At 37.3% G+C, this 25,534-nt stretch overlaps 1 protein-coding gene across 1 annotated transcript in view; it reads right to left on the bottom strand.

Annotated features, from left to right (window-relative positions):
- TTLL7 (tubulin tyrosine ligase-like family member 7) overlaps positions 1-25,534 on the bottom strand; it is a 132,763-nt gene that overhangs the window by 46,346 nt on the left and 60,883 nt on the right. The window contains exons 8-12 of the mRNA XM_011956144.1: positions 24,629-24,793; positions 20,321-20,479; positions 15,706-15,800; positions 1,209-1,356; positions 1,048-1,121 (exon numbers count right to left, since the gene is read on the bottom strand). Coding sequence (XP_011811534.1) covers positions 1,048-1,121; positions 1,209-1,356; positions 15,706-15,800; positions 20,321-20,479; positions 24,629-24,793 — 641 coding nt within the window. The remainder of the gene's footprint in view (positions 1-1,047; positions 1,122-1,208; positions 1,357-15,705; positions 15,801-20,320; positions 20,480-24,628; positions 24,794-25,534) is intronic.

The raw sequence follows: 25,534 nt of genomic DNA, 5'->3' as shown, positions 1-25,534 counted from the left end.
AGTAACTTTCTAATGTAACTATTTGCTGACTGGGCACTAATTAACGAACTTCTTTCAAAACTTTAATGATTGCACAAGAGTATTTTTACAACTTTATGAAGGTTTTCAGTCTATAGTCATTGATAGTGGCACAAATCCACAAATAAAGTTTATCTAGAGAATTAGCATTAAACAATGCAGTTCCAGAAGGCACAGTGTAAGGGTTTAGTTAGGGGGAAATGGTTGGAGAAGAATGGTGATTGGGCAAATTGGAGAAATATTGAAATTTGTAGGAGAGTGTTCAGTTAATGAGGGATACTACAGGAGTTTTTTACTTAGTGTGGTTACCGAAGTATACAAAAATGTAGGCAGTGGTTTTGATGATCTCTTTTGTAGTGATGGAATTTGCCTCTCTAGTAGAGAGAAGTGGGTAGAGGTGGAGTGGGAGGAATGTGTTCTCAACACTACTGTTGACGGTGTTAAGGCCATGAAAGAACATCTTACCATGAGTGCAAGAATGCCCTTACACATTCCTTTATCCTGCTCAGGCAATGTCAAAAGTTGGAAAGTGGGCAGTCTTTCAAAGAACACAATGAGCTGGGTGGGGTGGGAAGGTTTGCTTCTGTCAAGGGTGATACTGTGGAAGGGTTCCAGTTTAACACAGCCCACATCCCTCTCCACTGTTTCATACCTAACTCCTTCAAACATTTTCATTATTTGCCTAGTTCCTGAAAAAGTACAGTAACCACTATGGATTGGCAGGAAGAATACCAAGAGACCTGAATTCTGACTTTTTTTTAAACACCACATTATAACTAAATACAGTCACAGGATAACGGCGGGTTAAAAGGACCTCCTACAACCACCCAGAGGCTGGCTAGCAGGAGCGCTGTCAAGGCTGAACCATCTCCTTGCTGACTACCTTTCTTTCTTGAAAGACAGTAAGCAAAAGTACTTGCTTGGAATCAAAGAAAAATACTTAAAATAAGCACAAAAGATTAACACATGAAGGATCATTGCTTTGATACTTCATTTTTTCAATCTATACAAAAATACCAGCACAGTTACCTATAATTTCCCATATGTCGATTTTCATGTTCTTCTCGTGAGATCTGCTTTCGTACTTGAGCGAGTCTCTCTTTCTGGAAATGAGAAAAAATTTTACAAATAAGACCCGACAAATTAATTATGCAATTTAAATTGTGGGTACTTTCTTAAAACTTTCATACCAACTCTTCTTTCCGCCTCTCCAGCTGGTGTCTCTGCTGTTCCCAGTCTGAGGAGCCTGGTAAGAGCCTTTTAATTGAATTTTGACCATAGAGCCTCCTTTGAGCTTCAGCTTTTTGTTTGGCCAAGTTTCTTCTTTTGTCACTGGTCCTAAAATATAAAACATAAGACCAAATTCTAGAATTCGAACAAGTTCTAATCTTATCCCGGTGAGGAGAATGTGCATAACAGGAGACATAGTGAAGCTCAGAATCAATGTTTATTAAACTTATATATTCACTTACATTATATTCATCTAACCATACCTCAAATATGGCACTCTGGCAATAGATATGGTAAATAGAAATTCTGAAGGCACAGAGACAAAATGGAAACAGTGTATGTTTTACAGGATCCGAGAGACCTAGTTTCACATTTTGCCCTAACAATTTACCACTATACAATCTTGGGCTGGTCAATTAACTGCCTACTTTGGAGATAGTTTCCCCGTCTAAAATGTCAGCAATACTGTTTCCTCCTTGAGTTCTTATAAGATTAATTTGTGCTAACATTAATAGGTACTTAATAAGAAATGGTTCGCTTCTCCTTCTTCAACCCAATTCCATTTATACTGACCATTCTTTAATACATTTTCATTTCTGACCGAAATCATCAACCTAACAATCATCATTTATTTATTTGAAAACATCTGCATAGTCCTTACCATTCTTTACTCAATTATGAAAATTCACTTCTAACTCTCTGATTTTCAAGGAAAAGTCCTGTTTTGGGATTATTTTCCTCTAAACCACTTTCTCTCTCTTCCCTGCCACGTAGCTGGTAAAATAACACAAACCTGAGGATTTTTCTCTCCAACTCCTCCAACTTAAACACTACCATACCATCATTGAAAGACCTAGTAGAAACAGGGTTACTCCAAGAAAAAAGGAAAAGCAAGGCCAATTCAGCCCTCGCCTTTAGGGGGAAACAAAAAAAACAAACAAAAACAAAACAGAGAGTTCTATCCTTAAGGTTATATTTCCATGCTTCTATTGTCATTAGGCTGGTAGGGCCCAGATAAACCAAAGGAAAGGAAACAAGAAGGCCATTTGGCTAGCTTCTAGTGCAGAGGTAAGAGAAGCACTTACATTTACATATTGCCTCATTTAATTCATCAGGAGATTGCATTAAGAATATGGATCCAGGTCAGGCGCAGTAGCTCACACCTGTAATCCCAGCACTTTGGGAAGCCAAGGCGGGCAGATCACGAGGTCAGGAGATCAAGACCACCCTGGCTAACACGGTGAAACCCCATCTCTACTAAAAATACAAAAAAATTAGCCGGGCGAGGTGGCGGGCGCCTGTAGTCCCAGCTACTCAGGAGGCTGAGGCAGGAGAATGGCATGAACCCGGGAAGCGGAGCCTGCAGTGGGCCGAGATCGCGCCATTGTACTCCAGCCTGGACGACAAAGTGAGACTCTGTCTCTAAAAAAAAAAAAAAAAAAAAAGAATATGGCCAAGGCCCTAAACAATAAAGAGTGTTCTTTTGCCTCAAGTATGTACCATCACAACTTGACCTTGCAGGAATGTTAGGAAACTGAACTATTCTCTTTCATGACTGAGGGAAGAGAGAGACCCTCTCATACTGTTTTATACTCAGAAAAGGAAAGAGAAGTGAAACTAAAGGCAGGTAGCCTGGCGCCTAGGAACCAGACCTGAAACCAAGGAATCAGACCCGAAACCAGACCTGGGCCTGCCTGACCTAAGTCTGATAGTTAAAATTCAACCCCTGATCTAGCAACTGATGTTATCTATAGATTCCAGACATTATATGGAAAGACACTGTGAAACCTCCCGTTTTGTTCTGTTTCACTCTGGCCCCTGTCACGTACCTCCTGGCTTGCTCAATCGATCACGACCCTCTCACGCAGAGCCCCTTAGAGTTGTGAGCCCTTAAAAGGGACAGAAGTTGAGCACCTGATGAGCTTGGATTTGAACACGTTAGCCTGCTGATGCTCCCAGCTGATTAAAGCCACTCCCTTCACTATCTCGGTGTCTAAGAGGTTTTGTCCATGGCTCCTCCTGCTACAGTTCTTGGTTCCCTGACCAGGAAAGCGAGGTGATTAATGGATGGCCGAGGCAGCTCTTTAGGTGGCTTTAGCATGTCATGTGGAACATCCCTGCGGGGGACTCCAACCAGCTGGAGTGACAAGGATCCTGAGAGCGCTCCCAAGTAAGCATTTGCCCCATGGGACGCCTCACCAGAGCAGTGTGTGGCAGGCCCCTGTGGAGGATCAATGCAGTGGCTGAACACCAGGAACTGGCACTTGGAGTCTGGTCATCTAGAACTTGGTAAGATTAGTCTTTGGAACTTGCCCACTCCATGTGAGCGGAAGCGTGGCCTGATCACCCACGGCATGCCTTTATCGGCACTTTGGTTTTGGTTTTGACTTGGTTTGAATTGCTTGACAGGACTGGTCTTGGGAACTTGCCTACTCCATTTGAGTGGAAGCGCGGCCTGATCTCCCATGGTGTGCCTGTACTGGCACTTTGTTTTTTGTTTTTGACTTGACTTGGATTGCTTGATACTTTGGTTTTGGTTTTGACCTGGCTTGGATTTCTGGATACTCTGATATTGGTTTTGATTTTGGTTTGGCGTAAACTGTAAAAGTGTGTGTGTGTCCCTTTTACCTGTTCTTTGTTTTGTGGGGTGCATGTGGTGTGAGTGTGGTGTTTTGTCTTGAAGAAGCATAGGTCAGGCACAAAGTAAGCCCATCCCACTAGGAATTATGTTGAAAATTTCAAGAAAGGATTTAAGGGAGATTACATTGTTACTATGACACCAAGAAAACTTAGAACTTTGTGTGAAATAGACTGGCCAGCATTAGAGGTGGGTTGGCCATCAGAAGGAAGCCTAGAAAGGTCCATTGTTTCAAAGGTATGGCACAAGGCAACCTGTAAGCCAAGGCACCCAGACCAGTTTCCATACATAGACAGTTACAGCTGGTTTTAGACCCCCTCCCCACCTACAGTAGTTAAGAGAATAGCAGCGTAAGTGGCTGGCAGAGGCAAGGAAAGACCAGCAGAGAGAAAGAGAGGAAAGAGACAGAGAGAAAAAGAGGTAAAGAGAGAGAGGAAAAGACAGAGAGGAAGAGACAGAGATACAAAGGAATCAAAAAAAGAGAGAGAGACAGAGAAAGAGAGAGGCAGAAAGACAGGAAGAGACAGAGACAAAAGGAAAGAGAGAGAGAGAGAGAGACAGCAAGTCAAAGAGAGAAAGAGAGAAATATACAAGTAGTTAAGAAAAAAAAGTATACCCTATTCCTTTAAAAGTCAAGGTAAATTTAAAATGTATAATTAATAATTAAAGGTATTCTCAGTAACCCTATAACACTCTAATACCACTTTGTTGTCAGTGTAAACAAGGGCATATCCCTAAAGCACTGAGTCCTTCCTATTAAAAATCCTTAACCCAGTAACCCGCGGATGGCCCACATGCATTCAATCTGTAGCGCCGCTGTTTTGCTAACAAAAAAAAAAAAAAGCCCATCTATACCAATTCTAAGTTAATTTAGACTAAACAAGGTCTTATTAATAGAAAAGGATAATTGAAATCCCAAACTTACAAGGTTTTCAACAAAAGTAAAGTTTGCTAAAAGTTAGCAGTGTAACATGTATTACAGTAATTTCTAATCTTGTGGCCTTAGACAGTCTAGTCCACAGACATAAAGGAAGTTCACTTTGGAAAAGAATGGTTATCCTAAAAAAAAGAAAAAAAAAAAAAAAGGAAAAAAAGGGGGGGAGACAGAATTTATGTAAAAAGAGTGTTATATGGTAAATTCTTGTCCTGAAATAAATTAACTGGTTGTTTAAAGAAATGTTTGTAATAAGTCAGAAAGTTGAGACATGTCGAAGAATTGTCTACGAAAGTCGTGAAAGAAAAAAATGTTATGCAAAAAATGTTGTACAATTTAAAAGTAGTAAGGCCTCCTGAGTACTACTGAAGAAACAGTTTATGTGCAAGGTGTATAAGGAAAGTAAAATATACCTTTGGTAAAAGGATTATAAGGAGGCATAAGAATGTGGATTTTTACCTACATTAAAAGGTTAAAAACACTATTGTTTTGAAAGTTTAAGCAAGTTTTAAAATGTTGATTGTAAAGAAAATTATGTGTGTAAACATACTAGCTAAAGTTAAAAAGGTATCATCCAGTTTTTCTGTGAACTGGACATTAAAGCAAAAATGCAACAGGTTTTTCTTAAAGCACCAAGCTGCTCTTTAACAAAAATTATGAAAGGTTAAAAAGAGTCTGTAAAATCTTACGTTATGGTCAAACATTAACAATCTGATAAATACGTCTACAAGGTTTTATTAAAATTAAGTTTAACATTAATAACACAATAATATAAAAGTAAAATTTAGTGTATCTGGTATAAAAGTCACACAAGAAGCATTATTAAATATAAAATGGTGCTTAGTTTTCTTTGGTCTAAAAACTAATAAAAATAGGTGCTAAAGGAAACATTCGTTTTACTAGAGGATCACAGAAGTTAAAGACTTAAAACAAACTTTGGCAATTAAGACAGCATACCAAGATGCAAATGCCTGGTTGGAATGGATCAAATATTCCATCTGCACATTAAACAAAAGCAATTATTATACTTGTGCACACGGCAGGCCAGAGGCCCAGATTGTCCCCTTTCCACTAAGGTGGTCCTCCAGTCCACCAAGCATGGGCTCCATGGTAGCTCTTTTCCAGGATTCTACAGCCTGGAGTAATAAGTTGTGCCAAGCTCTCTCTGCTATATCCCAAAGTCCAGCACCCTGCAGGTCAGCCCCCAAGGGCCATGCATCCTCCGTCTCTGAACACTAAGTTCACTTCATGTCTCTCGTGACAGGGAAGAAACTTAGCATTCCTTGGAGACCTGAAGGGATGCAGTGAGCTTAAGAATTTTCAAGAGCTTCTTAATTAGTCAGCCCTTGTTGATCCCCGAGTGGATATGTGGCAGTATTATGGTGGACCTTTACTGGGCACTCTGCCAAATAACTAGAGTGGCACTTGTGCTTTAGTCCATTTGGCTATCCCTTTCACCCTGGCATTTAATCAACCAGAGGAAGAAAAAAAGAATAAGATATCATAAAACCAGAGAAACCCTTATAGGTCTTTCAACTCTCACATCTATTTAAATGCAATTGGAGCCCCACAAGGAATACCAGATCAATTTAAAGTCTGAAATCAAATAGTTACACGATTTAAGTCAGTATTTTGGTAGACGATAGTCAATAAAAATATAAATTAGATAAACTACATCTATTTCAACCAACAGCAACAAGGTTTTCATGAGTTCAAAGAAAAACTCAGGTTGGCCCCAGTCCTGAGGCTACCTGACCTGACAAAACTTTTTACACATTATGTGTCAAAAAAAAAAAATGGTAGTTGGAGTTTTAACCCAGACTATAGGGCCTTGACCAAGGCCAGTGGCCTATCTCTCAAAACAACTAGACGAGGTTTCCAAAGGCTGGCCCCCATGTCTAAGGGCACTGGCAGCAACAGCCCTGTTAGCACAAGAAGCAGATAAGCTAACTCTTAGGCAAAACCTAAACATAAAGTACCCCCATGCTGTGGTGACTTTAATAAGTACCAAAGGACACCATTAGCTAATGAATGCTAGACTAACTAGATACCAAAGCTTGCTCTGTGAAAATCCCCACATAACCACTGAAGTTTGCAACACCCTAAAACCCGCTACCTTACTCCTGGTATCAGAGAGCCCAGTTAAACGTAACTGTGTAGAGGTATTAGACTCAGTTTATTCTAGCTGGCCCAACCTCCGAGACCATCCTTTAAACATCAGTAGAGTGGAAGCTGTACGTGGATGGGAGCAGCTTCACCAACCCCTGTAAAGTGACTATGAAAAAGACGACAAACGCTGCTCCAGTCACACCTGGAAGCTGACTGGTCCACGCACGGCCAAAGCATGAGAAAACTCATCACAGGACTCATTTTCCTTAAAATTTGGACTTTTACAGTAAGAACTTCAACTGACCTTCTTCAGACTGAGGACTGTTCCCAGTATATACAGTAAGTCACCGAGGTAGGACAAAAGATTGCTACAGTCCTGTTATTTTATGGTTATTATAAGTGTACCAGGACTCTAAAAGAAACTTGTTTGTATAATGCTATTCTATCCAAGGTATGTAGCCCAGTCTCTAAAAGTTATGTTTGTAGAGAAACTGTAACAGGAGATCAATGGCCATAAGAAGACCAAGAATTAGTACCTACAGACCCAGTTCCTGATAAATTCCTGGCTCAGAAAAAATCACCCTGATAACTTCTAAGACCTAAAAGCCTCAATCATTAGACAATATTGTATAGCAAGAATGGGGAAGGACTTCACCCTTCCTATAGAAAGACTCAGCTGCCTCAGGCAAAAACCGTATAATAGTACTACAAAACCAGCTACCTAGTGGAGTTCAAACCATACTAAAAAAAAATCCATTTAGTAAATTCCCAAAGTTACAAACCATTTAGGCCCACTCAGAATCCCTCTAGGACTGGACAGCCCCCACTAGGTTATACTAGATATGTGGACATAGAGCCTATCCTAAGCTACCTGACCGGTGGACAGGTAGTTGTGCTATTGGCACTATTAAACCATCTTTCTTCCTATTGCCCATAAAAACAGGCGAACTCCTGGGCTTCCCTGTCTATGCTTACCATGAAAAGTGAAATGTAGCCATAGATTATTAAAAAGATAATGAATGGCCTCCTAAAAACATTACACAATACTATAGGCCTGCCACTTAGACACAAGATGACTCATGGGGATACCAGACCCCGTTTACATGCTCAAGCAAATCATATGGTTGCAAGCTGTTTTAGAAATCATCACTAATAAAACCAGTCAAGCCTTGATTGTTCTAGCCCAGCAAGAAACTCAGATGAGGAATGCTATCTATCAAAATAGACTAGCTCTCGACTACTTGCTAGCAGTTGAAGAATGGGTTTGTGAAAAATTTAACCTTACTAATTGCTTTCTACACATCAGGGACAAGTAGTTGAAGACATAGTTACAGATACAACAAAATTAGCACATGTGCCCGTGCAAGTGTGGCATGGATTTGATCCTAAGGCCATGTTCAGAAATTGGTTCCCAGCACTAGGAAAATTTAAAACTCTTATAATAAGAGTTATAATAGTAATGGGAACCCGCTTATTGCTCCCTTGTTTGCTACCTGTACTTCTTCAAATGATAAAAAGTCTCATCGCTACCTTAGTTCACCAGAATGCTTCAGCACAAGTGTACCATATGAATCACTATCAATCTAATGCACAAGAAGACATAAGTAGCGAAAATAAGAGAACTCCCATTAATAAAATGTAAGAGTCTCAAAGGTAGGGAAATGAGGGAAGAGAGAGACCCTCTCATATTGTTTTAGATTGTTTTATACTCATAAAAGGAAAGAGAAGCGAAACTAAAGGCAGGTAGCCTGGCGCCTAGAACCAGACCCGAAACCAAGGAATCAGACCCGAAACCAGGCCTGGGCCTGCCTGACCTAAGCCTGGTAGCTTAAATTTGACCCCTGACCTAGCAACTGATGTTATCTATAGATTCCAGACATTGTATGGAAACACATTGTGAAACCTCCATTCTGTTCTGTTTCACTCTGACCACTGGTGCTTGCAGCCCCTGTCACATACCCGCTGGCTTGCTCAATCCATCACGACCCTCTCATGTGGACTCCCTTAAAAGGGACAGAAGTTGAGCACCTGACAAGCTCGGATTTTAACAAACTAGCCTGCTGATGCTCCCAGCTGATTAAAGCCACTCCCTTCACTATCTCAGTGTCTGAGGGGTTTTGTCCACAGCTTGTCCTGCTACAATGACAACATTCAGGCTTGAGTGGCAAGAGGTCAACAGGTGGTCAGGCAAAAGTAATAATTTGAGAATATAAATAAACACATCCAGAAAACTGCAAGTCATTCAGGATTACTGGAGCTCTGGGTGAATGCAAGAAACTCAGCTTCTCACATGGGCTTGAATACTAAGTTATTGAGCCTCAAATTTAACTTTACAAAATGGAGGACATAAATTTTTTAAAAGATGGCATAATTATATTTGTATGTGTTAAAGATTATGCCCTTGGCAGTATATACAGTGGCTTAGAAGTAGATGAGAAAAGAAGCAGGAAGTTAAGATGAGATGTTATTTCATTAACAAATATAAAGTATGAGGGCTTGGAACAGGGGAGCAACGAAGGGATTAGAGAAAAAGGATAAGTTTAGAATAATATTTTGGAGGAAGAATGGATATGCTCTGGTAACTAATTCAGTATGAAGAATAAGAAAGAGAGATGAACTTGTGATGACACCAAGACTTCTTGGTGAGTCCACTGGCATTTTCAATGACGAACACAAATTTGGCTCTGAGATTCCCTAATTAAGGGTAAAGGAAATGCCATGGTTTAGATAACTCTTTAACTTTTTATCTTTTTTCATTTTATTATATCTAGAACAATCATTTTATCATTCTATCATATATCAATGAATATATTATCATATATCCATTTAAAATGGATACACTTTGTCCGCTTTATCTAGAATGATCATTCCTATATAGCATTCAGTTTAAAAGAAAAAGAAGAGAGGAAAAGGAAATAGAAATGAAAAGAGGAATAGAGAGAAACAAAGACTAAACAATCCATAATAGAAAAAAATAGAGGAAGCAAAAAAAGGGAATGAATAAGAGGAAGGGAAAATAAAGAAAGATGAGATGATATGATGAGTACTCTATGAAAGAAAGAAACATAGATCTATATGCATATCGACAGTAAACAAAACACTCATAGACAAGGATACTTACACACAAACAGTTTGAACACACACAAAGAATAACAAAAATAAGCACACAGAAGCTCCTTCAGACACATTAGGAAACAAAGAAAATCCAACTACCCTGAGACATTTTTTTGCATAAAGGAATGTTCGCACTTTCTGGCCTTTAGGAATATTGTCATTCTAAAAACTATTTTCATTTCTATGAATATTCACAGGCATAAATCAGCACTAATGACTCTCAGTACTTACATCACAGGCCAGAATAAAAATTTAACCAAAGACCAAAAAGATCACCATTCACTTAGCATTTTAATTAGCATTTTCCATTCAACTGTATCCATATACTGACCTAAGCAGTTTAGTTTACCACTTTCTTGAGTCTTTTCCACTACTTATTACCCTATAATTCCATCCAAGGGATTTCTCTGATCACTTGCTTCACATGCTGTATACTCCAGGAATGTGGAACCACTAGAAGTTCTACCAACTTGTTTTGCTTTGCCTCACTTCCTCATCTTTCTACAAGTAGTTGAATGGAATGCCCTCCCCATACCATTGTCTTCCAACCCAAATTTTATTTAGTACTCACTATTTGTTAATTCCAGATATGGCCCTGAGGATACAAAGAGAACCAGACAGGGCTATTACCCTCAAGGAGCTGACCAAATAAAGGAAGTGGGAGCAATGGCATATAAACAAAAACACAGAGTATGATGAGTACTATTTTGAAAAGTAGGGGGAAGTATGATGATAGCACAAAGGAGTAAGTAAACCATTTTGCCTCAGCAAAGGCTTCAAATAGAATGTCAGGCTTGAGCTAGGTTTTATGAATGTGCTGACAGAAAATGTGGTATTCGTACACATACAATAGAATGTTATTCAGCCTTATAAAGGAGGAAATTCTGACACATGATACAACATCGAAGAACTTGAAAACATTATGCCAGTTACCTTAAGCCAGTAACAAAGGGACAAGTACATACGATTCCACTCTTATAAGATACCAAGAGTAGGACACTCAAATTCACAGAGACACAAAACATAGTGATGGTTTCCAGGGACTGGGGAGAGGGAAGAATGGGGAGTTAGTGTTTAATGGGTACAGAGTTTCACTTTTGCAGGATTAAAAGAGTTCTGGAGATGGATAGTGGTGATAGTTGCACAACAATGTGAAGTACTTAATGTCACTTACCCACTTAAAAATGGTTAAAATGGTAAATTTTATGTTAAGTGTATTTTACCACAATTTTAAAAAATCAGTTGGCATTCACCAAAAAGACAAAGGTGAACAAATATTAAATGAGAACAAGTGCAAAGGTATAGAAATTTGAAACTGTACCACAAAAGAGTTCTTAGAAAAGTCATTTCCAAGGCAAAGCAAAGGAAAAAGAACAAGAAATGATCAGGTTGGAAAGAGATGTTAAGGGCCAGCTCAAAAAGTGCCTTGCATATAATATAAAGATCAAAAAGTGCCTTGTACATAATTCAAAGGAGTTTAAACTTTATCTGACAATGTGGAAACAATCTGATCAGAATATCAGAGCTTATAAATCTCTCTTCTGATACTGGCATCTCTCAGGGTTCTGTCCCTGCCCTTCTTCTCAAAACATACAGTCCAACTCTGTGATCTCATCCATTAGATTCAAGGGCAATCTATACATGAATATCAATCAAATAGATATCTCTATCTCCTGGGGCCCTGTATATCAAATTTTCCATTTAACATTGTCTCAAAGCATCCCAAAATTAGCATGTTTAAAACTGAATCATCTTTCTTTTCCTTTCTACCTTCCCTCATTACTTTTCTAAGCCTCTTTCTCGCCTATAATCTTCATCTCAATGAATGGCACATCATCAGACAAGTCATCCAAGCCAGAAGCCTAGGAATTATAGGAGGCACTGAATTCCCAGTACCTATTGCAGTGGTAGTGGACTTGGAATAAATGGTTGTTGAATGATTTGCAGAACAACAGAAAGGAAGCTGCAAAATGGGATGGAGGTTAGTGCTGGAAGTAGGAAGGACGCCAATAAAATAGCCCAGGAGAAAGATAAGAAATTTTCAACCTTGGAGAGGAGATGGAGAAATAAAGTGATAGTCAGAAATTTGACAGGATTCATTCAATTCATAATAAAGTTAACTCCCAGTTTTCTATCCTGCACTTTCATGTGAATCGTTTTGCCATTAACTTTAGCAAAGCAAACTGGATAATTACTATTGTATTGTACTTATCTATGAGCATATATATTTCCCTTTTAACAATTAAGCTACTTAAGGCGGGGAAATTTTATTCATTTTTGTATCTCTAGCTTCTAGCAAGTTATAGGCTATTTAAAAATGTCTAGTAGGCCGGGCACAGTGGCTTACACCTGTAATCCCAGCACTTTGGGAGGCTGAGGCAAGTGAATCACCTAAGGTCAGGAGTTCAAAACCAGCCTGGTCAACATGGCAAAACCCCGTCTCTACTAAAAATACAAAAATTAGCCGGGAGTGCTGACAGGCCCCTGTAATCAAAGCTACTCGGGAAGCTGAGACAGGAGAATCGTTTGAACTTGGGAGGTGGAAGTTGCGGTGAACCGAGAGCATGCCACTGCACTCCAGCCTAGGTGACAGAGACTCTGCCTCAAATAAGAAAAAAAAAAAAAGTCCAGTAAATACATATGAGTGATTTGCTTTACTTTTTGTTTGTTGGAAGTATTTGATATTGTTAGCAGACAAAAAAAAAATAAACCCAGAAAGAGGAACATGATCGAAGGAGAAAATAATTCAACTTTGGCAATACTGAATTTAAGTGTTATCAGAACACTATCCATTCATTCATTTATTTACTTGCTCACTCACTCACTCACTACATGTTTATTGAGTATCTATTGGACCAGGGCATCCAGGGTACATGGTCAGCAGAGAGCTGTAAATGCTGGACTAGAGCTCCAGAGTGGGTCAAAGCTAGTAAGAGGCACCCCGATCCATATTGCTACATATATGTCAGACTCAAAAATGATGCCACAAAAGGGAGTAAGACTGACACAGGAGGAAAGAGGGCTGAAGCAAGGACAGACACAGTGAGAAAACGACAGGTAGGGAGCAGAAAGTAAGAGAAATCATAAGAGAAGACTAAGGAATGCTCCAAGTTAGGTAAACTCAGAGACAAGTGTCAGAGAAGGCCAGTGAGACTAAATGTTCAATGATAGGGTAGCATTAAATGCTGCAAGCCTGTAACCCATGAATTAGTTGTAAACAAGGGACAGACAGGCAATTTAACTAAATTTAATTTAATCTAATTAACAAGTATTTCAGACCCAAGGACTCATGGGATTGTGAATGTCTTTTCTAGGTTCTTTTTTAATGATTGTAACAGAATATTCATGGAGGAAAAAGATTCTTATTAACCCAGTAACACCATCACAGAATGACTGGATTTTCCTTTTATTATAGAAAAAAGAACTTTTACTTGTTCTACATATAACCCTTTTCGTATTTTCTTGTCTCTGAAGACCCCAAGCCTAATGTTTAAAAAAATTATTTGAAGCTGAACTCAAATTGCATTCTGTTATCCAAGTTAAAAAAAGGATCAATTCTGATCCCCTCCATGTGAGGTTCTGTTTCCACAGCAGTTGTGATGGAATATCCTGAACAATTTATATTCTTCTGAATTTCCTTGAGACTAAAAGTATATGTTCACAAAATGAACCTGAAGGTCATACTATGAGCAAAGCACTGTACTAAGCACTATGAAGCAAGTAAAAGTATGTACTCTTCAACTTCAAGGAGCTTAAATCTAATTGAAAAGAAAAACCAGCTGCGCCCAGGTAAAACACCACAGAGGATAAGAGAGTAAACAAAGTGATAAGCCATATACTATGCAGACAAAAATTCCTTCTAGAGCTCCAAGAAAGGAAAGATTCATTTTGGCCAAAAGGAAGACTTCATAATAAAAGATGGGATTTGAGTCACAGGCAATAAGGAAAGGCACTTAGACTACAGAATAGAATAAATAATCAGTGAGAACAGGCAAGCTATGTGGGAAAAATAATGAGGCAATCAGCCTAACTAAAACAGTGTGGGTTGGAGAGGAACAGGAAATAAGATAGAACAGCTAAGGTTAAGTTATATTAGAAGCTTAGGCTACACGTTGGTAAATGGAACTCTATTTAGGTTCTTGAGCGGAAAGATAACATAATGAAAGGAAGATCATTCCCAATAGTCTGATTAAAATTAATGTAAATAGGGGATTTCTGGATTCACAGAACAATTCGTTCTATCCAAAATTAAAACACTCCATATGAAAATTAATTCTATTTAATAAATAGACAAGAATTTTCCTAGTGTTCTTAGTTCCTGCTTAAGTTACTGTGACATGCCCAGTGAAACTCAAGTCTAACACATGCACCCATGGAGGTCTCCACCCAGCTGGAGGAAGAAGGCACTTCTGAAACATAAGCCTCATTAGCATATGCTCTAAATGTTAAGAACTGTGCTAAATTATCTGTGGAACAACACTAAGAAAGATAAAGAAATGAATTTCTATTTTCCCTTAGTTTTAGGTCTAGAAATTTCTGATTGCTTAAACTATACATACCTCACTTTTAAAAACACCAAAAACACCCACAGATAATGTCCTGAATTGATACCATAAATGGCAAAGTCAAAACACATGCATGCACAACAAAAAAACTAAACACAAGGCTTATTTAAATAATAGTAGTAAACTTTCATGCAAAAAAACATGTATAGGCATATTGCTTGGAAACATCTTAAATTTAAAACTTGCTTGGAAGCATACCATAACTGTGCTAGAATTCTTGAATGACAATTAGAATAAATTAAAATCATAAAATTACTGAGCTTAAATCACCTCAGAGGCCCTTTAATCCAATACTCGAAGCTCTATTGGAACACTTCTAATGATAGGTAACTCACTATTTCATGAAGTGTTTCAGTCAAACATCTAAAAATTTCATTTTGTAATGAGCCAAAAGCTTTTCCCACATAATAGTATTTCAAGTATTTGAATCCCATGATCATGTACACTGCAACCAGCCCTACATCCACACCAGCCAAGTCTTCTCTCAAATTTTACTTAACTCTCTAAATGGAAAAGTTAACTCTCACTGAACAACTGCCTCTCTTTCTTATTTACATAGGGAGCATGATATAATGGGAAGACCTCTGGAGAGAAAGTTAGGAAATCCATGTTTGAGATTTCTTTTTTAATTTCCTGAATGAACTCTTTGTGCTTTAGTTTCTTCTTATAAGATGAGGAAGATAATCTAGATGGTCTCTTAAAGTATTTACCAATTTAATCCTGTACACTATATTAAATAATTATACCTACATTGAAATTTAACTTCATTTACTACAGGTACAGACTGTTGCCTGGGAAGCAGGAAAAGCAGTATACAGGAGTACGGAGGAAAGATTTTTTTTTAACTATATGAGTTTAAAGAATAGATGGAATCAAGAAATGAAAAATACAAAATGGATGGAACCAAGAAATAAAAATTACAAAATGGATGGAATCAAGAAATGAAAAATACAGAATGGATGGAATCAAGAAATGAAAATTACAAAATATAAAAATAAAAAATACTATTCTGAAAAGCCAATTTTATGTACAAATGATTCATCTATGTCAAATGTGGAGATAAATGCCCAAAAGATAGAGAAAATATTTTACCTTACCTTATGTTTAGTAGCTTCAGTGCATTTAGCAGCACTCCCCTTTTTACATCATAGTCTATTTTCTGATCAGTTCCAAAGCTTGGGGCTCGGTTAATCTGAAATTTACAAAGAAAACAATATTGGAAGGTAAATAAATATTCAATACATATTTGTTAATTTAATGTGGGATCTCTAGCCAGTAGAACAACCCTACAATAAACCTCAAAGCTTTACATGGTAGATGGCCCAGTTATTATTGCCACATCTCCATTCCGCATCACCCTAGGTCAACAAATTGCAAGGGATTGACTACTGGCACCATCTCCTTCTCACTGCTGCCTTAGTTCAGGAGCTTTACTGTCAGTATAAGCTGACTTCTCCCTCCATTCCACTCTCTCCATTACCCCATGCAATTCAGGTTTCTTAAGTTTAGGAAAGTTAAAAGTGATTTAGCCTAACAAAAAGGAAATAGTGATATTCATGTTACCAACACAGTAATAATTATACCAACACAGTAATAATTATATACATCTATATATTTAAAATATAGAAACTATCAGTGCTCCCTTTTCACTGCTTCAGATCTTCAGGAATTCATTAAGATGAAAAATAAAAGAGCTGGAGTGTTTTTTTTTGTCTTTGTTGAGTCTTGTTACTGTTGTCATTGTTATAAAAAAATAGCTGATGTTTAAGAAAATTTCTTAATCAGTTAAATCAGTTGGTTAGAACACTGCTGAGTTCAACACAACAGCTTAGCTTCTTGACCACCAACTAATCCCTTAGGCTATCTCAAATATATATGTGTGTGTGTGTGTGTGTGTGTGTGTGTGTGTGTGTATACACTAGTCACAGTTATACATATATATCTGTCACCACAAGTGACAAAACAATTAAAAGCATGCATTCTACAACTTGCACCTGAAGAAGTATCACAGTTACTAGTCACAGTTATACACATCTGTCACCACAAGAGACAAAACAATTGAAAGCATGCATTCTACAACTTGCACCTGAAGAAATATCACATTATAATCAAGAAATTACCCAGGAATACAACATATTTAATTAGAAATGTGTCACAGGTTCACCGCAGAAAAATAAGTAAAAAGAAGGAAAACAAGTAACAAAAGATTACCTGTAATCCCACTACTTAACACTTAAGTGTCTTGTTAACCATGTGGTAGATAGTATTCCAGATATTTTCTATGTATACATATTTAAAATATTCATTTTACCTTCCAAATGCATATCTATACGAACCATACTTTATTTTACATTCCAAGCTTTTCTCTTAATAATGTATCATGAAAATCTTTCATCATGCCATCATTTTGATGGATGCATGGTACTCCTTTTATAGAGATATGCCATGTTGTATTTTGATTCCTTTGTTGATTTCTGATTTAGAAGGTGACAGACACATTCCTGTATTTGTGATATAGTCTCAAGGAGAAGGAAATAGCTTAAAAATGGCAATAACATCCATTTATTCCAGGTCAATTTGAGAAAGGGAGTTTATTAATCTATTACGAAAGCTCTAAGCATTTCCCTTTACAAGTGCAGAGAAAGGGTAAAGTAATATATCTTATAGGAAAAAAGTTTCAACCATACTGATTCAAATATCTGGAGTTTATAATACAATTAAAGATGGTGTTGCCAGTATATGTTACATGGTTACAAAATAAACCAGACATTAAAGAACTGATGAGTAAGCGGTACATTGGAATGTTATCTGTCTTTGTAGAATTCCTCAGAGTTTCCATTCCAAATTTCAGTGTGGAATTGTGTCAGGCATATCCCTCTTCCAGGATGGTGCTGAGGTCTCAGTATAAAGCCATCTCAGATCTCAATCTCTCTCTCTCTCTCCTTACCTATTTCAAATTTTTCCCTCTACTATAATATAAATTGGTCTGTGAAGAGGTATATCCACACAAGATAAACTGTTAATAATATGTGGAAAGGCAGGAAAACTTTTTCAATTTAAGTTTTCATTCAGGGTTGTTCTTTTTTTTTTTAAGTTTCATGAGAAAGGTAAACAAAAAAAAAAAAATAGAAGAACCACAAATGGCTGACGGAAGAAACTGAAAATTAGTGTTCCACCCAGCCAAAATTCTCCTCTATAGTGAGATTATTTATTTGGTTCTCATTTCCTATCCCAACTCTAAAACAGACAAAACATAGTAGATGTTAAAATCTCAAAATTCAACAGCTTATAAATGCATTAAAAATGAAAATTATTATAAAATAAATTAGTAAACACTATTTTCAACGGTCCTAAAAATAGTTTTATCAAAACAAACAACAATCACTTTTTCCACAAATTAAAGTATCCATAATAGCTTCTGTGCTCCTAAGTTAGTGCTGTTTCCTCTGCACCACAGCCTTTCCCCACCCCTACTTTATCTCTCTCAGCCCCTAGCCCCTACCCCACCTTTCTGCAGCCCTACAAACTTTGCTCAGGTGTTTCTTCTGCAAAGCTTTTTTTTAACTCTCCAATACACACAGGTATGCAGAGATATTAATCATGCCATCGTTTTTGTTATTTCCCTTTTACCTACTAGTACTCATAACTATTACCATAAAATGCACATCTGAATAATGGCTACACCAGGGCAAGTATTCTGTCTTCTTGTATCTCCACCACCTAAGACAATGACTATAACTTAGTAGGTTCCTGTTTAATTTAAGAGTTCTTAAACTATTGGTGGTATATTCATACTCCACCCAATTTCCATGTGTTTCCAAAAAAAAGTTTTCTACTTATGAAAATTTGTGCAATTCTACCACTAGCAATCAGTCCCTGAAATTACTCTTTAACTAAAAGTTATCACATACCCAGAAGCACCTTCTACCTTACTCCACTTGATGGCGCCAAAAGGTTTTTAACAATGTATATTGGACCCACTAAAATTTCAGCAGGGAGCAAAACACAAGGCAAGACTGAAGATTCTTTTAACCGTTTTAATATAACAAATGTTCATTATCCACAGTTCTTGGTTATTGTGGAGTGTTTTAATGATTCTGATTGATCTAGAAACAATGAAGGAAAGAGTAAAGAATGAAGAAACATTCATGCAAATAATGGTTATTTTGAATCTTGTAAAATCCAGAATTCAACCATTCAGTCAATTCTGATTTAGCAAGCTAATGGAAAGCTCTAGTGAAGCAAATGTTTTTTTTTCTAAAGAGGAAACTAAGAGATCTATAAAGTCATTATTTCCTGCTATCCTCCTTAAGCATGTGCCTCACTTTTTCCCCATTCTATCAATGACAAAAGAAAAGTACAAGGGCAGAAGACAATATAGCTAAGAACAGGAAAAGACTGCTGCAGAAAAAACAAGAAATCTAAAGCAAATTTCAGGCCTTAGCAAGATGAAGGGTCCATAGTGCATAGTCAAGTGTTTTCATATCCAAGGAATGGAGGAAGCAAAGAATAAGTAAAACTCCTCACATTTATCTTATCTCTAAGACCCAGGCTGGAGCAAAGTCTGAATATACAACAGAGAGAACTGTATTTCCTTGGAGACACAATACATGTTCTTGTTTAAAGTAGATGTGACCACACACAGGCGTGTGCGCGCGCACACACACACAGACACACACACACACAATGTTTCACTCTCAAATTAGAAAAATATAATTTCTTGGAAATGTATTTTTTAGTATCTTCATCTCACCTACAACTCATTCAATTTGCTTATGCAATCTGTGATATTACACACACAACTTCTAACTTACAAATCACTAACAAAAAGAGAGACAATTGATTTAAAATGAAAGGTAGTGGTTGATGACATCTTCTATAGCAATATGTTTCTGATTAAGTTTCCCAAACATGATATTTAAGCGGCCACGAGAAGGTGTGTAACCCCAGATCAAGGAGCTTAAAAGGAAATGCTGGATGGGATCTTCTGGACCACATGACTTCTAAGGTTTCTTCTGGGTAATATAAATGTAACTAGCAGGAAAAAATATAAAAATTGTCAACAGAGATAATTTTTACTTTCTCCCTTTTACTATTTCGTATGTGTTACATGACCTTTTATCATCAAAGAAAAATAATGATAACTCTCACCCTACCAGGGACTGGCAGCAAACCTGAAGGCATACAGTTGACAGTCTCCCTGAGGGAAGCCCCAGGTATATAGCACGGCCTTAAAGGAGACATTTACCACCTGGGGTAGCGGATACTGAATACTGATTAATGAACCAATTGGAGCCTCTCAGAGAGTTTGAAGGGGAGACACACTGAAGGCAAGATTCTGAAGCCCAGGCACCCACAAGAGAGGAGAGACGCTATCCAGACCTCATGACGTGGTAGAAGCCAGGAGGTTGAGAAAATAGTAGAGCAAGTAAGCAACAAATCAGTAAAAGCACCTTCACACTTCAATCCCAAATACCTGCCCTAGAAATTCACTTGACACTAATTTGGAAAAAGTAATATCAAACACTTTGATTCATTCTTAGAACTATTGTAGTCCCTGAATTTTTATCCTCTTCTTCTCACTTACTCTATTCAGGCTTCATTCTGGACAGTTAATGGCACAACTGTGTTAAGTACAGATTTTTAAAGCATTTATTTTAATACATAAGGACAGTGATTAACTCCTCTTTTTTTTCTTAAAGAATGCCTTACCTCCAGAAGCCATGGCTTTAGTTTTCTATCCAATAAAATATCAAATCCCAGGACTTCAAAGCAGACACTTTCGCTTCCTGGAGGTTGACCAGGTCTACACATTCGATACGCATGCAGGACATGAGGTTCTGCTACAATCAGGGTCTTTACCACCAATTCCTGTAAGATTGTGATAAAACAGGTGAAAATGCCTTTGTGTCTCATTTCATATATGTAAATAAAACCAGGGCCCACAAACTGGCAGCCTGGCCAAGTTTACAAAGCTCTGTGGCATCTAGCCCCTGCCACAGATCTAACTTCATTCTTCACTCTTACCCCTGCCCACTGCGCTCCACATGCTTGCTTTGGGTTCCTCAAGTAAGTGACACTTCTTCCTATCTTACGTCCTTTCCATTAGCTGTTCCCTCTTGTGGAATACTCTTTCCCCTATATTTGCAAGTCTGGCTCTTAAGACATTCAGAAAGGCCTTCCCAACCCCCAAGTTAAAAGTAGCCACCCTTCATTTCTTACTGCACCACTACACACAGCATATAACCAGTTGATATTTTTCTTTTTACATTAGAGCAGGGTCCTTGCCTGACTTATTTATAACACCATTCCCAGTGCCTACAATAGTAGCTGGCATTCAGTATATATCCAAGTAAATCCAAGTAACTTGTTTACTTGGTAAACAAGTTATTCCTACTTCTTTATATGTTAAAACAAGTAAGGCAGTTGTTAAAACAAGTTAAAAACAAGTAAGGTAGGAGCATACGCTAGCCCCATCCAGAAGAGATGAAGGTAATAGGGAGGAAAAATTCCAAGGAGAGTAAATTATTTCCTAAACACCAGTATAGAAATTCTACTTAGATAAAAGCTGAAAGGGCTGGAAGACAAAATCTATGAGAGCTGAGTTTCTTTACTCAGTGATGATTTTGTAGTGTATAAGTTTTATCTGAGAAGAGTGTTACCAATTAAAAGATTGGCTCTCAATATTTTCTGAGAGAAATCACATAATACTACTGGGGTGAGTTATTAACCCATATTTTTAAAAAGCTGTTTTACTGAAGTTTCAGAACAAGCTGTAGGAGAAAAGCTGTCTCACTTATTTTTGCTCAGAAGACATCGTCATTTTAACTCCCTCTCTACAGGTATAGGCAATAGAAAAAGACAGTTAAGAACCTGGCTCTAAAATCAGGCTTCTTGTGTTTCGTCCTGGGTTTGTAACTTGCTAGCTGTGCAACCTCAGTCCTGTTGCTTAAACTTTGTGAGTCTCATTTTTCCTAAATATAATCTGCAAAAGGTTAATGTAAGAACAAAATGAGATTCCATGTAAAACTCTTAGCATAGTGCCCAGAGTACTATTATTGTTACTGTTATTCTATCATTCCTCTAGAAGTCCACCTCATATGTCTGGTTAGACTCAAATACTCCACTACTTGGTGGAACATATTTATTATATGAGTGATAAAAGAGAAGACAGAAGTTAACCTCACTGTTACCCACAACCACAATGCAGTTCATATTTGGGAATAACTATCAGAGGTCCCATGAGAGGCTGTTTTCAAAACATTTTGTTCAAGGTAACAAATTCATGACAGCACCATAGTACATAAAATAAATGATAAAAAGTCACTTTATATAAATCTTCACCAATATTACTGAAACCACTTGAGAGCAGGAAAAAGTTACAACTTTGACTGATAAGTGTCTGTATGGAACAGTATAGTCTGAGGGAGAGGGTGGGGACTGATTATTAATCAACAGACCCTGAATTACAAATCTGTTTTTGCTATGTAGAAAATAACCTGCTTTTAGATTGTAAAGGCAAGTTTTCAGTAGAAGTGAAAATCAGGAGTCATATAAACAAACACAAACGAAATTCCACTACTGTTTTTGAGAATTTACAACATAATATCACTGCTTTGAAATGTGATTTGTAGACTTATACCTTAGGTATACAAAAAGCAGTAAGGATAGTTTTTGTAATGATTATACTCATTTTTAATCTCCATGGCTTGATTTTCTACTGATTTTTATTACTGACCAGAACAAAAGTACACGGCTCTGTTCTTCACACAGGGTATTGATGAATGCTACTTTTTATATATTGATAGTTACTTTTTGGAGAAATTGCCCCCCAAAAAGAGGTTATTAAAAATAAGTTATAAATTAAATTCAGGAAATTTGTAAACTAAGACATCAAGATAAAAATTTACTGCATAATTGCTTTCTCCACCTCCTCCTGTCATTCTCTTTTTATACTATCCCATTGATTTACCTTAAACAGTTATCTATATAAAGTATACCAATTCTTAATAAAGACAGCCAATTTTCAAGTAATTACATAAATACAGACAGGTGTTTGACAAGATAATTATAATAAAAGTACTTGAAAAAGCTAGGTTTATTAACTGATTGTTTATAGATGATTAATATGCATTCTTACTAACATAGCCAAGAAAGATGCAAAATTTACTCACCTATAGACAAGACCATGAAATGTGTCAGAGCTTAATAGGCCCACATTGGCTATGTTTGGGTCATATCTAAAAATTATACTTCAGGTCCTAACAGAAAGTTAATTTCCATATCCTCTCATTAGTATTAGTCTTGCTTGTATACCTTCTCTTAATTCAATTGTGAGGAAAAAACGCCACTTAAAACCAATATATGTAAAGCTAACGACCCTCATTATTCTCCCTGATTCCCTCCATATATGCCTCACCAAAGCAGCCCAACAGGTTCTACCTTTTCACAAACATGTCCCCAAAGAGCCAAATTCCACATGAGGGTTACAAATGTGTACAGGAAAAAAAAAAAAAAAAGAATGCCAGAGGGTATATAAAACTTTCTTGGTCCCCCTGAGCAATAGACCAATTCACTGAATTACCATCAGATGGAAGATGGTATGATCTTCCATCAATGAACTATGGTCCAAAATCACTGAATTTCACCATTGTGATGCTTCTGACTCACTATGAGAGTAAACTGTCATTAGAATGGTTTTTGGAATTTCCACGAAATTGGCCTTGAGAACATAATTACATAAACAAATAAATGCAGCATTGTTATGATCCAATTTCTCATTTACATGCATTTCATCTCTCAGGAAGTTATAAATGAAAGTTAACAAATTGGTGGGTATCTGACCAAATCCAGATGACATTTTTGTTTGTTAAGTCTCAACATCTTTAAAATTTTTGAGTCCATTGCCAACATTTAAAATCATTTATGTCATTTATGCCATTTACACGTAATTTATCAACAAATTAGAAGAATGAGCCTCACTGGGCCTAAAATATCACTGGCACCAATAAGCTGGTGCTGAGTGGTGGCTACCTCCTTCAGACCTCTCCTGACTTTCAAATTATCACAGTTCCCAGAACACCCTAGTTTCTTCTATCTAGAGACCACTTCACTCCTTCTTACTTGTCTGACACCTAAGGACCTTTGGATTTATGGCCGGTGATATAGAAAGTAAGATAAAAATGTCAACAAACAAAATAAACAAGGGTGAATAGAGTCATGTGCCACATAACAGCATTTTGGTGTACAATGCATAGCATATTCAACAGGGATCACATAAAATTATAATACTGTATTTTAGTGTACCTTTTCCATGTTTAGGTATACAATCTTTACCATTGTATTACAATCGCTTACACTATTCAGTACAGTAAATTTTTTTTTTTTTTTTTTTTTTGCGACCAAATCTTGCTCTGTTGCCCAGGCTGGAGTGCAGTGGCACAATCTTGGCTCACTGCAACCTACACGTCCCACGTTCAAGCAATTCTCCTGCCTCAGCCTCCTGAGTAGCTACGATTACAGGAACGCGCCACCACATCCAGCTAATTTTTTATATTTTTGGTAGTGATAGGATTTCACCATGTTTGCTAGGCTGGTCTCGAACTCCTGACCTGATCCGTCTGCCTCAGCCTCCCAAAGTGGTGGGATTACAGGTGTGAGCCACTGTGCCCAGCCTAGTACAGTAATGTTTTGTACAGGTTTGTAGACTAGGAGCCACAGACTATACCATATACAGGCTATATGATAGCCTAGGTGTGTAGTGGGCTATTCCTATTCTAGGTTTGTGTAAGTACAAACTGTGATGTCTGCACAATGATAAAGTCACCCAAGGATGCATTTCTCAGAATGCATCCCTGTTATTAATCTGTAGGCTATGTAATGGCCTGTTTTTTTCTCTCTGGTCCTCTCAATTATAGGGAACCAAGTTCAATCAACTCTTAATGAACTTTCATGGCCTGACGGAGCTTCAAATTATTGCTGAGAACAGACCATTATAATTGTGGAATGGCATAATCTTACTGAAATATCACTCCAAAACTTAGCAACATCATGTTGATTTGCTTGAAGGAATTCTGTAAACCATCTGATGGAACGTTTGCTGCCTTTATTCTCAGTTTCATCCCGTTCGAAACGCTCATTATGCTTGTTCACGGAGTAGTTTGTCAGATGCATGTATAACTGGGTCTGTAACAAGTAAGAACCAAAGTGGTTACCACCTATGACATCCTAGAACTGCAAAGTTTCAGAGGAAAAATAGACACTCAAAGACTAAAAAAAGTTTTAAAGTTTAAACTATATAGATGAACAATTTCATGATTATTTAGATAATATCCCAATTAAATGGAATGGCACATTTCCCTTAAAAGGATTGAGAATGTAATCATCTACAGAGTTACTTTACATATTATTCAAAATATGTCTACCATTAAAAAGTATCAAATTAATAAGAATATAGAGTAATTAAAATGTGAAACTACATATTGCTAAGCAAGAAAAATGATCTGAGTTTGTTCTTGTTAATTTGTTTGTTTTTAATGTTTTTGGCTCTGAGAGTTTTCACTCAAATCTGTTTTGGGAAAGGAATTTTCTGAGAGAGCATTCTATGTCTTTTTCAAGAAAAATAAAAAATGCAAACTCAAGTAAATCACATAGAGAGGCAGGACTACCAAACACAACCTCTGCACACCCATACCGACTAGGAGGCCCCTTTAGCTTGGTACCAGAGTGCACTTACAGTCAGCAGACAGAATGTGCCACATAATACTGTGCAGGTGTCCAGTACAGTATCGTGCTCCATACTGGAGCTCTACGTTTTTGTCTTGTTATAATCTTACATTTGTTGATACTATTTTCCTTAAATTGAAAAAGAATTCAAAATTTAAAACTCCTCATAGTTGTCAATTAATATATATCTAGTGGCTTTTT

This window comes from Colobus angolensis, unplaced genomic scaffold (assembly GCF_000951035.1).
Source record: "Colobus angolensis palliatus isolate OR3802 unplaced genomic scaffold, Cang.pa_1.0 Scaffold41, whole genome shotgun sequence".
NCBI classification, from domain to species: Eukaryota; Metazoa; Chordata; class Mammalia; order Primates; family Cercopithecidae; genus Colobus; species Colobus angolensis.
This window is presented reverse-complemented; position numbering and strand designations above follow the sequence as displayed.